Below are 16,301 nucleotides of genomic sequence, written 5' to 3' on the forward strand. Positions count from 1 at the left end.
CTGCGTGGGCTACATCCTCTCACTCCCATTGTCTCCCTGGGAGAGTGTGGACAGAGGGTGTCTGTGTAAAACTGTACCAAGCTCACCTTACGTGTACCCAGGGGGTGCGGAATGTCACCGTGATAGTGGAGTCATTGGTGATAGCAGTGAGACTGCACTACGTGATCCTTCTGACGTAATAGTGATGTCACGTGGGTGGCAAGGTGCGGGTTCATCACATGTGATGGCAGCGGTGGGATTCTGCATGATCTCTCCAGTGCCATCCTTCACAAACTTTCCTATGTAACCTAACAGCAGCATGATGTAGTGACAGAGACCCTGATTCCAACAATGTGTCACTTAGTGCAGCAGTTGTGATACAATCACAGATTTCTAAGCTGCAGATCTAGCAGAGCTCAGAATGCTGAGCAGTGCATAACCCGTCCACATCACCGACTGACAGTACGTTGCTGATCAGTGCTGGGGGCACAAGACAACTAGTCCTGTATTGATAAACACCTGCTGATAAAACACTGATTTTATCAAAGCAATGGCACACAGACTTGCAAGTGACACATCACTGCAATCAGAGTCTCAGTCCCCACGTAATGCTGCTCTCAGATTACACAGAAAACCCTGCTGACAGATTCCCTTTAAACCTTTGTTTTCCCTGCATCTGAGCTTCTGTAAAGACTGGAGTTTCCCCCCCCCCCCCACTCTTTTTAACCGTTTGGATGCTGCACATCCTTAATTGCAGCACATTGTTTATACACTGTAACTTTTGTTGCGGTGATATTACAGGTTATCATTGTTCCTGGGTAAATACAATTTCTTTTGTATCCTTTTGTTAAAAGGAAATAAATTAAACATGAACCAACAACCTGCACTAGATTTCCTGTGTTAGAAGTCTAATCCATATTTGCCTTTATTGCGTTTTCGGTTTCCCTTTGTCCTAAATGGGGGGGCAGTGCCAACATTTTTTTTTTCCTTTACTCGGGTCGTTGGACTACAAACGCTGCATTACATCTCCTGGATCAGGTGACATGGCTGTTAGCCAACACTGGGGAGAGCATTTCTATTGTCTCCACTGCCACATCAGCTCAATAATAATAATATATAACAAAAAAAAAAAAAAAACGGACAACACTGGCGACAAATGTGGATGAAAAAATAGTTTGGGTTTTCCATTTGAAATTCGGAGGATTTTTCTTATGCTTGCCGGACCCCAGGATCGGTGGTGGTCTCGGAGGTCAGAGCTCCAGTAATCAAAGTGATGCCCGTCTCATAAAATATTCCTGGGACGACAGATCCTCCGTTTCAACAGTAAAGCTCAATACATTTAATCTATCTCGACACGGCTGTAGGAGATCTAGACATGGCTTGAAGACAGCAGGTAGTGTCTATTTTATGCCAAGAAACGAGACATAAAAATGGATCCTTAACAAAAAGGGACCGGCGTCAGCACAGAATGACTGTTCAAACCAAGTACAGGCGCTCCATGGCGGGGACAATCAGTTAAATGCCTTTTCCCACCTACCTGCTTGTTTGTCCGCTATCTTCACCCTTTTTTTTGGCTCTATGAAGCCAGAGCTGCAAAGAAGAGATGGAGCATGGAAAGCGAGAGATGAAGAGCAGGTGGGAAGGGGAAGATAAATGTTTGGCGCTGCCACGGTGCAGCAAGCGCCTGTAGTTAGACCGGTCATCCCTATAACATGGACTTGTCATGATTAGTAATTCCTCGCAATCCCATCTTTTCCTTCGCCGGTTCTGGTTATTTACCACCAGGACACTTCTCTCGCCTTCATACTGACAGTTTTTTTTGGATAGAAGGGAATCATATGACTCAGAAATACTCGCAGCCTACACACACTCAGTCGTGGAGCCATGATGGCGTATGACGCATCTCATCAAGTTTTTTTTTTTTAGAAATGCTCCAAAAAATGTACCTTTTACTTAAGAAGTGTTCTATCGATCATCTACAAACTCAGGCCATGTAAAGATATAAAAGCTATAAAACCAGGCAGATCTGGGGTGAGACAATGGGAAGATCTCATGCTACGTTTGCACAAAAATGCGAGTTCTTGCCGTTTCCCAGCTTCTCTTGCCATGTTCCAAAAGTGGTGGAAAGCGGGCAGACAGGGATCGAGACCCCCGCAGGCTGAACACTTGCAAATTTCAGTACCAGTGGCATGTACCCCTGGTCAAAATTACTGTTATTGTGCACAGGTAAGCAAGTTAAAGATGACATTTCCTTTGAATTTTAGGCCAAAAAAAAAAAAAAAAAAATGATATTGTAATTTTTCTGCATTTTAAAAATTACAAAAAGGAAAATGGGCCAATGCAAACGTTTGGGCACCATTGGAGATTTGTGTGCTCCGATAACTTTAAGGCTGCCGTCACACTCGCAGTATTTGGTCAGTATTTTACATCAGTATTTGTAGCCAAAACCAGGAGTGGAAGAATTAGAGGAAAAGTATAATAGAAACATATGCACCACTTCTGTATTTATCACCCACTCCTGGTTTTGGCTACAAATACTGATGTAAAATACTGACCAAATACTGCTAGTGTGATGGCAGCCTAAGGTTTCAGACCTGAATTAGCCTGTCAGGGTTATGGCTTATTCACCATCATATTTAGTAAAGGCCAGGTGATGCAAATTTCCCAGCTTAGTAAAAGTTGCTGCTCCCCAATACACACTGCGCAAGTGCAGGATTTCAAGTGACATTGGCGCAAACCCAGGAACATAATTGAAAGTGACTGGGCGGTGACAACCCTGACTTAATGCTATGAAGCACACCCCTATGACTAAACAAGCAGGTAAGATTAAACTATATAAAGTGATTTTTGCTAAGGATTACAGTGGAGATTTTAATGGAAAAAAATAACGTGTTAGTGATGCACATTGCAACACTAAGAACGCACTGGGGACACTTTAGATGCTACAAATGACATGACGGGTTCCCTTTAAGCATGGGGTGGATCAAGCATGCATTGGAGTTGTGTAATGGCACAGGGAACATTTCACTGGTAGAGGGAGGAACAGAATCAATTAAATTTCAACACATTCTTGATGCAAAACATAACAGCATGTGTAAAAAAAAGCTGAAGTTGAAATAAGGATGGCTTCTATAAATGGATAATGATCCTAAACACACGTCACAATCCGCAGGCTGAAGGTTTTACAATGGCCCTCACAGTCCGCTGATATGAACATCATTGAAAATCTGTGGCTAGACCTCAAAATAGCAGAGGATGAAAGACGACCCAGGGATCTCACAGAACAGGAAAAATTTTCCAAGGAAGAATGGAGGAAAATCCCTCAAACAAGAATTGAAAGACTATTGATTGGCTACAAAAAGATTTTACAAGCTGCGATACATGCAAAAAGAGGGTGCTACTAAGTACTAAACATGCACGATATCCAATCTTTTGAATTAACCCATTTTCCCCTTTTGTCATTTTTAAAATGTAAAAAAAAAAAAAATATGACAATATATATGTTGGCCTGCAATACAAAGGAAATGTATAATCTTTAACGTTAGCCCTTTTAGAGACAATTTCATTAACTTGCTTAACTGTTTACAATAACTGTAATTTTGACCATGGGCGCCCAAACTTTTATATGCCACATGGCAAGTGTATAGGCTGTGAGGCGTCAAATTTATTAAGAAGCGAGCACAATTTATCTACAATGTACTGTGGGTTATGTCTCCTCCATAGACTACCATGCGTTGCCGCTGCAACAAGGTCACAAAGTTCCTGCAATTGTCACCAAGACAATGCCCTGAAGTGACGGGTGCAAATAATGGTATATAACGATGTATACAGTGCACCGACCGTATATTCCTGCCTATCACTTACTGACGGGAAGATTCTGCCGTCTCCAACATTTCATTTTCCTGCCCTTGAACACACACTTTTTTTTTTTGCTAACGTCTGACTAATGGCATGAAAATTAGCATCTAGACCTCCAATCCCCTGCACCAGAAATCATAGTAGAAATTCCCAGAGCGTCATTCCGTAATGAGAAGACTTTAAAACAAGAGCAGGAATGGTACGACTGGTTAATAAATAACTAATAAGTGCTGGGTTTGATTTATAATTAATCAACCCAGAAAGAGGTCAGATCTGGTTTCAGATCAATGTAATACTATAGGGCCAGAGCGATCCGGCTCTGCGGGGCTGTGCTTACATGCCGACACTTGTAGCTGGTACATGGCATGTGGAATTTCAATAGCTGCATGTGTATAATAACCCTGACAAGCACCATTCTAGCCACTGCACCTATGTATCACACAGGTTCTAATGTACTCAGACATCAAACTGGATTTTCACATCAGAAAAGAAAGTACCGTAATTGTTTTTCCAGTTAAAAAATAATAATTTACTTGGGATATATGTAAAACAAGGGAATAAGATAAAGGGGTTGTCTCAGCCTCTTCATTCAGAAGCACACTGCTCCTCTGCCTCACCACTTTCCTGCTTGCCGGGGGAGCGGGGCGCTCCTGATGATTGACAGTTCCGAGCAGTGGCATGGTCTTGTCCCTGCAGCATCAAGACCATTATTGCTGGTCGGATCCAGCCAGCTTTGCAGCAGCACTTGCAAGCACAATCCTTGCCTAGGAAATCAGCCACCTCTGATACCAACGCAGTGGTTGCTAACCTAGGCAATGAGCAGTACACAAAAGAATTAAAGATCACTCTGATCTTGAGAAGAGATTTTTAAGAGGAGCTAAATTGCAACTTTTTTTTTTTATATAAGCACGTCACGATTTTTACCCATTTTAAAAGAGGAGACAATTCCTTTAAATGGGAAATATACTTGGACTAATGATTTTATGCCCCCAGCACAAGTCATTCCTGCAGCAAACAGTGATGATACATTACCACTGTGCACAAACACAGCAAATTTGCAGTAGAATAGTACCAGTTCAAGCTGCTGACATGTCCTAACCGCGCCATATTCGCATCCAAATCAAACCTAAAATAAGGTGCATTTAAATACAGAAGACTTGTAGAAAATCCTGAGACTGCCCCAATAGGACCTCCAGAAATACATGCATGTGCAGCAGAAAATCCCCTATTCAGGTGCATAGTATTGGTTTTGAGTCATTGATAGGGGCTGTCCAGGAGAATAATAAAAAAAAAAAAACAATAACGATTTCTTCCAGCAACTGCATCACCCCTGAGCACGAGAGTTTGGTCTGGTATTGCAACTCATCCCCATTGAAGTGAATGGAGCTGACCTGCAAATACAAGGCACAATCCATATTTAGGAGAATCACGGTTACTGGAAGAAAGGAGCCAAATATTTCTAACAATGACAATCAGAGATCCAGCAGCTAAAAATCCTGGAAATAATCCTAACACAACCAGACTGCACACCGTGGTAATGGTACAGTTACACCTGCACCAGAGTCTCCGCAGTCACCATCATATTTTGGGGGGAAATCAGGTGAAAATTACACAGTGTGCAGGTTTTCCATCAAAGCAACGAACACATCAATGGAAACTAACAACGTCCAATGCTGCCACTGTATTTAAAGTCCATGGGACTGAGCACAGCACTTGTCTATCTCCACCACTCCCAGAGCCTACATACGTGACCACCGTTATGTCCAAACAAGTGGCATGGGACCCCTAGTGATCAAACACACTGACCATGTGCCTGGTGTATACCTGATAAGCTGCGATTATAGACCAACCCCATTAAAGTATTTTTCGGCCATGTGGGTTATTCTAGACCTAGCAAATTAGTCCATTAGTAATCTGGGAGTTAAGGATCTCTTAACCCACTAATGGCTGCGATACTGAACATGCGGGGTAAAATCTGCAATGCCGGAGAAGAAATACACTTTGGCATCTCCTATTAAGTTCAGAGATGTCATAGGAAACCAGTAACTTATTAGGTTCTTACACAGGGTACACCAAAACGTGGGGGTCGGCCAGCGGCTTACCAATCTAGAAACTGGTAAAATCCACTAATCCACCTAATGTCTGGACTGGAGAAGCAACTATCAGAATAGTTGGCTTTTCCCCCAAGTCCAATCTTTGTCCCCCAGCCCAGGTACTAGAAGCACTGGACTGCCATTTGTCTTTGCTCAGTGACATTACAGTAGTAAGTAAAGCATCACAGTCCTCACCATGTCTCCACGGGTCTTTGGGTTCTAGGGCACCAGAAACAATGTCATCATCGCAAGGAAATGTGACCCTCTTTGGCCCCTGTTTATTGCGGCCATTGTCCTCCTCTGGGGCCCCTTCCTCTTTGGCCCCCTTACTATGATTTTCTAGATCTGCTGCTCCAGTGGATGGAGTCCCCTCATCACAATCAACCTTTGCTTCATCTGTAATGACCGCACTGGAGGAAGAAGAAGCCGATTCGGTCCTATGAGGCAAAGCCTCCAAATCCTGGATAACTGGTAATGAGGCAATGGAAGACGAGTCCTTGGCCTGTTCCTGGGCACTACCCAGCGAACCTGCAGATCCTGGAGAATTTTCCACAGTCACTTCCACCCTCATGTTCTCTTGAGGAGCAGTATGTACAGATGGTAAATTGTCTATACTGTCCTGAACGGGCACCTCGCCCACCACATCTGTGCCATCTTCTTGTTTAGTGTTTTCATTGCTGCACTGCTCATCACTCGAGCCTTCCTGTGTGCACAAAGCGTCCCCATTGTCCTCTGCCTCAATATGTTCCTCCTGTTTAAGTGACCCCTCAGAGGGAAGATTTGCACTTTCCAAGACTGCAGGCATCTCCATAGTAGCAGGTACTTATCCAGCCATGGAAGCCATCGTTAGATCACGCACCAGAAGCCTGTAACACACCAAACATATTAGTATCAGTTCATCATGCAACGTACCAAAACCTTAAATATCATCTCCCTAAGTATTTCCCATAGTATAAAATTTCTGACGTTCCTTTTATTTGACTTCTGTGAATATTATATTGTGGAGGGCTGACCACCCCATAACTGATGACAGTTCGCTCATTCATAAGTTTCCAGGAGGAATAAAAGAGGAACAGTACAAGATAAGAAACGATTATACATAATTACTGTATTATGGGAAATGTAGGTACTTATCAAACAAGACATGTTAGGAAAGCAGACTTTTGCTATTTAATCTAGCATCAATAAACCCTGGTAGATTCCCAGATTATCATCAAGTACCGTATTCTGAATTATTGGTCACTGAAAATATTATAAGACCCATTGGTACAGAAGGCGAAAATAAAAGGTCTAGCTGGCCATATATGACATGACCAGCTGATCCCCCTGAAATCTACTTCATTTGTATGTGACCCTTTATATTCAACAATGCACAATATCAACTATCCACAAGGTGATAACTAGCTGATGGGTAAAGGTTTGACCCCACTGATCCCAGGAAAGGGGCTCTGAAATGCACAGCCAAAATGGAGCAATGACCACACAAGCGTGCTTGCGCTCCACTCACGGACATTTTGAGCCCTTTCTGGGGTCCTGTAGGAGTCCCAGAGCCAGCAAGGTCTCGCCTAACCTGTGAAAAGGTGACAACTTGCAATATTGGGAGTAATTGATTTAACACAGACTTTGGTGCTATAAAAGTACATTCACAAGCGGCAGATCTGCTACAGAGATTTCTGCGACTGTCCCATCTGACCGAGGCCTGCAGAAAGCCGTACACATGCTACAGACGCAGTCCCAGCCGTACACATGCTACAGACGCAGTCCCAGCCGTACACATGCTACAGACGCAGTCCCAGCCGTACACATGCTACAGACCCAGTCCCAGCCGTACACATGCTACAGACCCAGCCCCAGCCGTACACATGCTACAGACCCAGTCGTACACATGCTACAGACCCAGTCCCAGCCGTACACATGCTACAGACCCAGTCCCAGCCGTACACATGCTACAGACCCAGTCCCAGCCGTACACATGCTACAGACCCAGTCCCAGCCGTACACATGCTACAGACCCAGTCCCAGCCGTACACATGCTACAGACCCAGTCCCAGCCGTACACATGCTACAGACCCAGTCCCAGCCGTACACATGCTACAGACCCAGTCCCAGCCGTACACATGCTACAGACCCAGTCCCAGCCGTACACATGCTACAGACCCAGTCCCAGCCGTACACATGCTACAGACGCAGTCCCAGCCGTACACATGCTACAGACGCAGTCCCAGCCGTACACATGCTACAGACGCAGTCCCAGCCGTACACATGCTACAGACGCAGTCCCAGCCGTACACATGCTACAGACGCAGTCCCAGCCGTACACATGCTACAGACGCAGTCCCAGCCGTACACATGCTACAGACGCAGTCCCAGCCGTACACATGCTACAGACGCAGTCCCAGCCGTACACATGCTACAGACGCAGTCCCAGCCGTACACATGCTACAGACGCAGTCCCAGCCGTACACATGCTACAGACGCAGTCCCAGCCGTACACATGCTACAGACGCAGTCCCAGCCGTACACATGCTACAGACGCAGTCCCAGCCGTACACATGCTACAGACGCAGTCCCAGCCGTACACATGCTACAGACGCAGTCCCAGCCGTACACATGCTACAGACGCAGTCCCAGCCGTACACATGCTACAGACGCAGTCCCAGCCGTACACATGCTACAGACGCAGTCCCAGCCGTACACATGCTACAGACGCAGTCCCAGCCGTACACATGCTACAGACGCAGTCCCAGCCGTACACATGCTACAGACGCAGTCCCAGCCGTACACATGCTACAGACGCAGTCCCAGCCGTACACATGCTACAGACGCAGTCCCAGCCGTACACATGCTACAGACGCAGTCCCAGCCGTACACATGCTACAGACGCAGTCCCAGCCGTACACATGCTACAGACGCAGTCCCAGCCGTACACATGCTACAGACGCAGTCCCAGCCGTACACATGCTACAGACGCAGTCCCAGCCGTACACATGCTACAGACGCAGTCCCAGCCGTACACATGCTACAGACGCAGTCCCAGCCGTACACATGCTACAGACGCAGTCCCAGCCGTACACATGCTACAGACGCAGTCCCAGCCGTACACATGCTACAGACGCAGTCCCAGCCGTACACATGCTACAGACGCAGTCCCAGCCGTACACATGCTACAGACGCAGTCCCAGCCGTACACATGCTACAGACGCAGTCCCAGCCGTACACATGCTACAGACGCAGTCCCAGCCGTACACATGCTACAGACGCAGTCCCAGCCGTACACATGCTACAGACGCAGTCCCAGCCGTACACATGCTACAGACGCAGTCCCAGCCGTACACATGCTACAGACGCAGTCCCAGCCGTACACATGCTACAGACGCAGTCCCAGCCGTACACATGCTACAGACGCAGTCCCAGCCGTACACATGCTACAGACGCAGTCCCAGCCGTACACATGCTACAGACGCAGTCCCAGCCGTACACATGCTACAGACGCAGTCCCAGCCGTACACATGCTACAGACGCAGTCCCAGCCGTACACATGCTACAGACGCAGTCCCAGCCGTACACATGCTACAGACGCAGTCCCAGCCGTACACATGCTACAGACGCAGTCCCAGCCGTACACATGCTACAGACGCAGTCCCAGCCGTACACATGCTACAGACGCAGTCCCAGCCGTACACATGCTACAGACGCAGTCCCAGCCGTACACATGCTACAGACGCAGTCCCAGCCGTACACATGCTACAGACGCAGTCCCAGCCGTACACATGCTACAGACGCAGTCCCAGCCGTACACATGCTACAGACGCAGTCCCAGCCGTACACATGCTACAGACGCAGTCCCAGCCGTACACATGCTACAGACGCAGTCCCAGCCGTACACATGCTACAGACGCAGTCCCAGCCGTACACATGCTACAGACGCAGTCCCAGCCGTACACATGCTACAGACGCAGTCCCAGCCGTACACATGCTACAGACGCAGTCCCAGCCGTACACATGCTACAGACGCAGTCCCAGCCGTACACATGCTACAGACGCAGTCCCAGCCGTACACATGCTACAGACGCAGTCCCAGCCGTACACATGCTACAGACGCAGTCCCAGCCGTACACATGCTACAGACGCAGTCCCAGCCGTACACATGCTACAGACGCAGTCCCAGCCGTACACATGCTACAGACGCAGTCCCAGCCGTACACATGCTACAGACGCAGTCCCAGCCGTACACATGCTACAGACGCAGTCCCAGCCGTACACATGCTACAGACGCAGTCCCAGCCGTACACATGCTACAGACGCAGTCCCAGCCGTACACATGCTACAGACGCAGTCCCAGCCGTACACATGCTACAGACGCAGTCCCAGCCGTACACATGCTACAGACGCAGTCCCAGCCGTACACATGCTACAGACGCAGTCCCAGCCGTACACATGCTACAGACGCAGTCCCAGCCGTACACATGCTACAGACGCAGTCCCAGCCGTACACATGCTACAGACGCAGTCCCAGCCGTACACATGCTACAGACGCAGTCCCAGCCGTACACATGCTACAGACGCAGTCCCAGCCGTACACATGCTACAGACGCAGTCCCAGCCGTACACATGCTACAGACGCAGTCCCAGCCGTACACATGCTACAGACGCAGTCCCAGCCGTACACATGCTACAGACGCAGTCCCAGCCGTACACATGCTACAGACGCAGTCCCAGCCGTACACATGCTACAGACGCAGTCCCAGCCGTACACATGCTACAGACGCAGTCCCAGCCGTACACATGCTACAGACGCAGTCCCAGCCGTACACATGCTACAGACGCAGTCCCAGCCGTACACATGCTACAGACGCAGTCCCAGCCGTACACATGCTACAGACGCAGTCCCAGCCGTACACATGCTACAGACGCAGTCCCAGCCGTACACATGCTACAGACGCAGTCCCAGCCGTACACATGCTACAGACGCAGTCCCAGCCGTACACATGCTACAGACGCAGTCCCAGCCGTACACATGCTACAGACGCAGTCCCAGCCGTACACATGCTACAGACGCAGTCCCAGCCGTACACATGCTACAGACGCAGTCCCAGCCGTACACATGCTACAGACGCAGTCCCAGCCGTACACATGCTACAGACGCAGTCCCAGCCGTACACATGCTACAGACGCAGTCCCAGCCGTACACATGCTACAGACGCAGTCCCAGCCGTACACATGCTACAGACGCAGTCCCAGCCGTACACATGCTACAGACGCAGTCCCAGCCGTACACATGCTACAGACGCAGTCCCAGCCGTACACATGCTACAGACGCAGTCCCAGCCGTACACATGCTACAGACGCAGTCCCAGCCGTACACATGCTACAGACGCAGTCCCAGCCGTACACATGCTACAGACGCAGTCCCAGCCGTACACATGCTACAGACGCAGTCCCAGCCGTACACATGCTACAGACGCAGTCCCAGCCGTACACATGCTACAGACGCAGTCCCAGCCGTACACATGCTACAGACGCAGTCCCAGCCGTACACATGCTACAGACGCAGTCCCAGCCGTACACATGCTACAGACGCAGTCCCAGCCGTACACATGCTACAGACGCAGTCCCAGCCGTACACATGCTACAGACGCAGTCCCAGCCGTACACATGCTACAGACGCAGTCCCAGCCGTACACATGCTACAGACGCAGTCCCAGCCGTACACATGCTACAGACGCAGTCCCAGCCGTACACATGCTACAGACGCAGTCCCAGCCGTACACATGCTACAGACGCAGTCCCAGCCGTACACATGCTACAGACGCAGTCCCAGCCGTACACATGCTACAGACGCAGTCCCAGCCGTACACATGCTACAGACGCAGTCCCAGCCGTACACATGCTACAGACGCAGTCCCAGCCGTACACATGCTACAGACGCAGTCCCAGCCGTACACATGCTACAGACGCAGTCCCAGCCGTACACATGCTACAGACGCAGTCCCAAGCACACAGAAGGAATGGATTTTTCAGTTGCAGGTGTGTGTGAACATACCCTTATCATAAGGATTTCCTAATCACTTCTCTTTGCTCAGTCGTCTGCTCTTGTGAAATTCCACACTAGTCTGCAGATCTCTGCTGGAAGCAAGGGTTGGATTTTCAGATTTTCTGGATTATTAGGTTACAGATGAACTGAATATCACAGTCTCTTTACAAAAAAAAAAAAAATAATGTGCACAATTTGCCTCAACAAAGAAGTACCGTAATCGCATGACAGATTATTGAACGTCACAGTCTCGCTTCTCCTTACTGAGCATTTCCCCTAAATTACCAAACAGAACTAACACGACTGGGACTCGTCCTATAAGTTGTATTCAGGCTTTTCCTAGTTACATCAGTTTAAGGAAAAGCTGGGGGACACCCATGTACATCTTTACTGCTCCAGCCCATCTTTACAAAACCCTCATTGGATGACAGCATAAGGTTAGATATGTGATCACTTCATAGCTGCTGGGACCCCGATAAATCCTGGGAATGAAGGGGATAGCCTGATGAATCAGTCTTTTCCTGCGCACCTGCGGCGCAGAGGAACTGCTGCACAACCCTGTTCAACTGGATAAGATCGGATGCAGCACCCTGGTCTGATGCAGCAAAACAGTGAGACGGCCTCTTCATTTTTAGGGTTAGTGGCATGGGGCCCAATCCTAACCCATTACTTGCTCATATTGCAATCTCCTTAATAATAAACTTGTGAACAGTGGCCAGGCAAATTTACCATGTAAAAAAAATCATGCTCCAATAAAAACTATTGGCGAAACCTCCATACACATGCATGCTCAGACTATAGGAACACGCATGCACTCTAGGGAAAATGACAACTTTGTTCTTCAGCAGTAATGGCGGTCATATTGATTCTTCCATCATACAAGCAGATAACACTCCTTGCCATTTATGGGGGAAGAACTCTATACTCTGGGGGGGGGGGGGGGGGAGTTATAAAGGTCTGAGCATTATTAGGAAACTTGTAAGAAGTTATGGATTTCACTCTGGTCCCTCCAAGATCACTTGTGTGACCCCCGGGGGAAGGGTCCATAGTGACAGTCACAGCTGACGGTAATTTGAGACCACGGCCATCTCTTTGGATACAAATGGGCACAAAATAACAAGACTAAGGGCCCCTGGGAGCCGCCGTGAGTCCAGAGAAAGCTCGCTAAACAAGACCTTAGACCCGGAATAGACCCCATATAAATCCTGAGGTCGAGTAGCGGCCCCCCACGAGCGATCGATCACCACGACATGCAAAACGGAGCTGAAATACGGCGGCGTGCACGTGACTGAATATTGGGGGAGTGCATGTGAATATGGGGGACCCTAGTCTTACAATCTAGGAGTATGTCCTGCAGAGATAAGCGGTGCCGGGGGTCTAAAGCGCCGCTTCTCCCCACCCTCCTGAGAAATAACAGACAAGATAATGTGGCCCCTGGATACGTGGCCCCTGGATACGTGGCCCCTGGCAGTGTCACACCATACAGACAGGCTCATTACCTCTCAGTGGCTGTCAGTCCCCAGCAGCATGTGGACAGCAGCCGTGTTACATGGCTCCCCAGTGTTACACCAGCTGCCGCCAGTCTGTGCAGGAAGCCCCTCAGCGCCCGCACACAGGGCAGCCTCTGTCTTCTCCTCTGCTGCTCCTTGTTTGTCTCTGTCGTCCCAGGACTGTCTCTTGCTGTCTAAACTCAGTTTCCGGGTCACATGTCTCTGTCTCAGGTCTCTGCCAGGCTGCGACGCCAGAAAACAGCTGAGCCAATCAGCGTCTGCCGCGTCAGCAACCACCATAGAGGCCAAGGAGGACCGGAGAATAAAGGAAGGACGGACCATAAAGAGTGACAACTGGGGAAAGAGCGTCTGCACTGCAATAGAGTTTGGGAGAATTGATTTTTTTTTTTTAAAACTACAAATCCCAGCGTGCATTGCAGAATTGCCGAGCGGCTGTCAGCTGTGGTCATAGAAATGCACATAATAAAGGAATAGAACATTTGTGTCCAGATTACCAGAGAGTGTATGTGACACATAAAGTTATTTTGGACAAAAAAAAACAACCTGTGTGTGTATGCAGCATCTATGCAGAGCTGTATGTCACCATGGTAACAGACTACACATGGTGTTACAAGCTCTATCAGATTAAAATGAGTTTTTTTTTCTTCAATTTTCTACAAAAAGCACTGCGCCAAATACTGACATTAACCCATTAGTACGCACCTTGTGTTGTTTTTGCGCTTTTGTTTGTTATTTTTCTCCTCGGACGCGTCGTAGTTTTGAATGACACCGTTCAGTGCGGCGAAACAGTAAAATGCAATTCCGCCATTTATTATTTTTTAAGGTCTTGTTTTTACCCTATTTGACTTTTTCTCAACTGCATTAAAGGGGTTGTCCGCTATGATTATGCTGAAGAGCTATCTTCAGAATATCTCATCAATATCAGATAAATTAAAGGGGTTTACCGATATTGGAAAAAAAAAAATCAGCCGATCATCAGTTTCCGGTCCGCGCTAGATGTGATCAGTTGTGGAGCAGAACAACACGGCTCCGTCAACTGCATGATGGCCGCAGCCGGGTACTGAGGATCCGCCATTATTCAGTCGTATAGGGGCAGGCATGCAGTAGCCGACCACAGCCACTACGCAGTCGGCAGAACTTTGCTGTGCAGTGGCACAACTGCGCAGATCTGGCCGGCATCCGGAAATGCTGATCGGCTGATTTTTCTAATATCGGACAACTACATACAAAATTGAAATTGTTGAAGGGTATCTGTCAGTAGGATCGTTCCTCCTTAGCCGTCTATATGTGCATGTAGGTCATAGGAAGCTGAATAAAACGATACCTTGATATCTGCGATCCGATGTCTTATTCCTGGGAAATCCACATTTTTCTTAATATGTAATTGAGCTGTTAAGATCTCTGGGCCGGACATAGATCTCCACAATAATCCACCTCCAGAGATTATTGTAAATGGAAGGAGGCGTCACCAGTGTGAGACATGTAATGGCTGACAGTCTGCTCTCCTGTAAGAGTGGTGGACTGTACTAACGCATTCCTACCCCTGAAGTCACCAATCGCGTCATGCAAATAGTGTTCTACGTCTTTTGTATATCTTGTGTGATATATTGTGATGTGATAATGTAAGGGGGATGAGTAATGGAGAGATAATACATAAGTGTAACATGTATAGACTGTGATATGATAATGTGCAGCATAGGGTAAGAAATAGATTATGACTTAGGACATGAGATAAGGACAACAGGCTTAGTACATACTGGTATAAGTACTAACCGTAGTTAGCTGGAGACATAGGATAAGATACAGCTAATGTTTGGGACTAGCCCACAATGGGAAGGAGATAATGCCAGTATAAATTAGACTACTTCCTGATAGATATGGAAGTGCAGTAACTGAGGTCACATAGAGGTGCAGTGGGCTGCTGGCGGCAGCGAGGATCTATTGTTCATGGCAGTGGGGGGTCTTAATAGATTCGCTTGTGGACTTTCCTGTAACGTCCGGAGCTCAGGGCTCGGAACAGGTGCCTTATCCTCTGGTGTACAAGGGATGATGGACAGGGAACCGCAGGAAGGGAAGGTAATGGATCCCGGCTGTACTGCGTGACTGGGCATGAAATCCCTGGGGGTGACAGGAGTAGCAAACGTAGGGTTAGTCCAGGAGGAACGGAGAGTAATGCTGGAAAAGGACTGAGTTAAGGAAGCAAGAAGCATTACGTACAACCTGATGAAGCTGAACTGTCCAGTAAACTGTTAAAATGAACTGCGTGTTCCCTGAATTATGTGCTGCGGCTCCGCAAGATGGAGGCCTGGAGGCAGCGGAGGCCTGTAGCCTACATGTGAGTGTGATGCACATTGGGACTGGGACCCGATTTTTCTTTCAAGTACCGGGGCGATGTGAACCAGCAGCTCGGTCACGGTTACCGCCTGCGGTCACTTTACACTCCCCATCTACATGTCTTACACCAGTATCACCCCCTTTAATTTACAATAAGCTCTGGAGGGAGATTCTCACGGAGATCTATGTCCGGCCCATAGATCTTACCATATTAAGAGAAATTACCTACGAATTGGTCTGCAATACATAGCCCCTTTAAGAAAACATAGTTGTGTTATGGAAGGTAAAAAAAATGGAATTCCACCATTGTCTTATTTTTTACAGCCTTCCCTGTGCTGCATAAATTATATGTAGCATTATGGTTTCAGTCAGCACAATTGCAACGATACCAAATTAATGTAGTTTTTGCTACGGTTCACTACTTTAACCCCTTTACCCCCACGTTAATGACCGGGCCAATTTTTACAATTCTGACCACTGTCCCTTTATAAG

At 47.8% G+C, this 16,301-nt stretch overlaps 1 protein-coding gene across 3 annotated transcripts in view; it reads right to left on the bottom strand.

The window, feature by feature from the left end:
* PPP1R37 (protein phosphatase 1 regulatory subunit 37) overlaps positions 1 to 13,681 on the bottom strand; it is a 52,958-nt gene extending 39,277 nt beyond the window's left edge. The window contains exons 1-3 of one of the 3 annotated variants that reach the window (XM_069746824.1): positions 13,464 to 13,678; positions 11,974 to 12,053; positions 6,126 to 6,796 (exon numbers count right to left, since the gene is read on the bottom strand). In XM_069746824.1, coding sequence (XP_069602925.1) covers positions 6,126 to 6,741 — 616 coding nt within the window. In that variant the 5' untranslated portion in view covers positions 6,742 to 6,796; positions 11,974 to 12,053; positions 13,464 to 13,678. Of the gene's footprint in view, positions 1 to 6,125; positions 6,797 to 11,973; positions 12,057 to 13,463 lie in introns of all 3 variants that reach the window. The other 2 variants (XM_069746826.1, XM_069746825.1) reach the window with 2 other exon arrangements.
* Between the last annotated feature and the right edge of the window lie 2,620 nt (positions 13,682 to 16,301).

The sequence above is a fragment of the Ranitomeya imitator genome, chromosome 2 (genome assembly GCF_032444005.1).
Source record: "Ranitomeya imitator isolate aRanImi1 chromosome 2, aRanImi1.pri, whole genome shotgun sequence".
Taxonomy (NCBI): domain Eukaryota; kingdom Metazoa; phylum Chordata; class Amphibia; order Anura; family Dendrobatidae; genus Ranitomeya; species Ranitomeya imitator.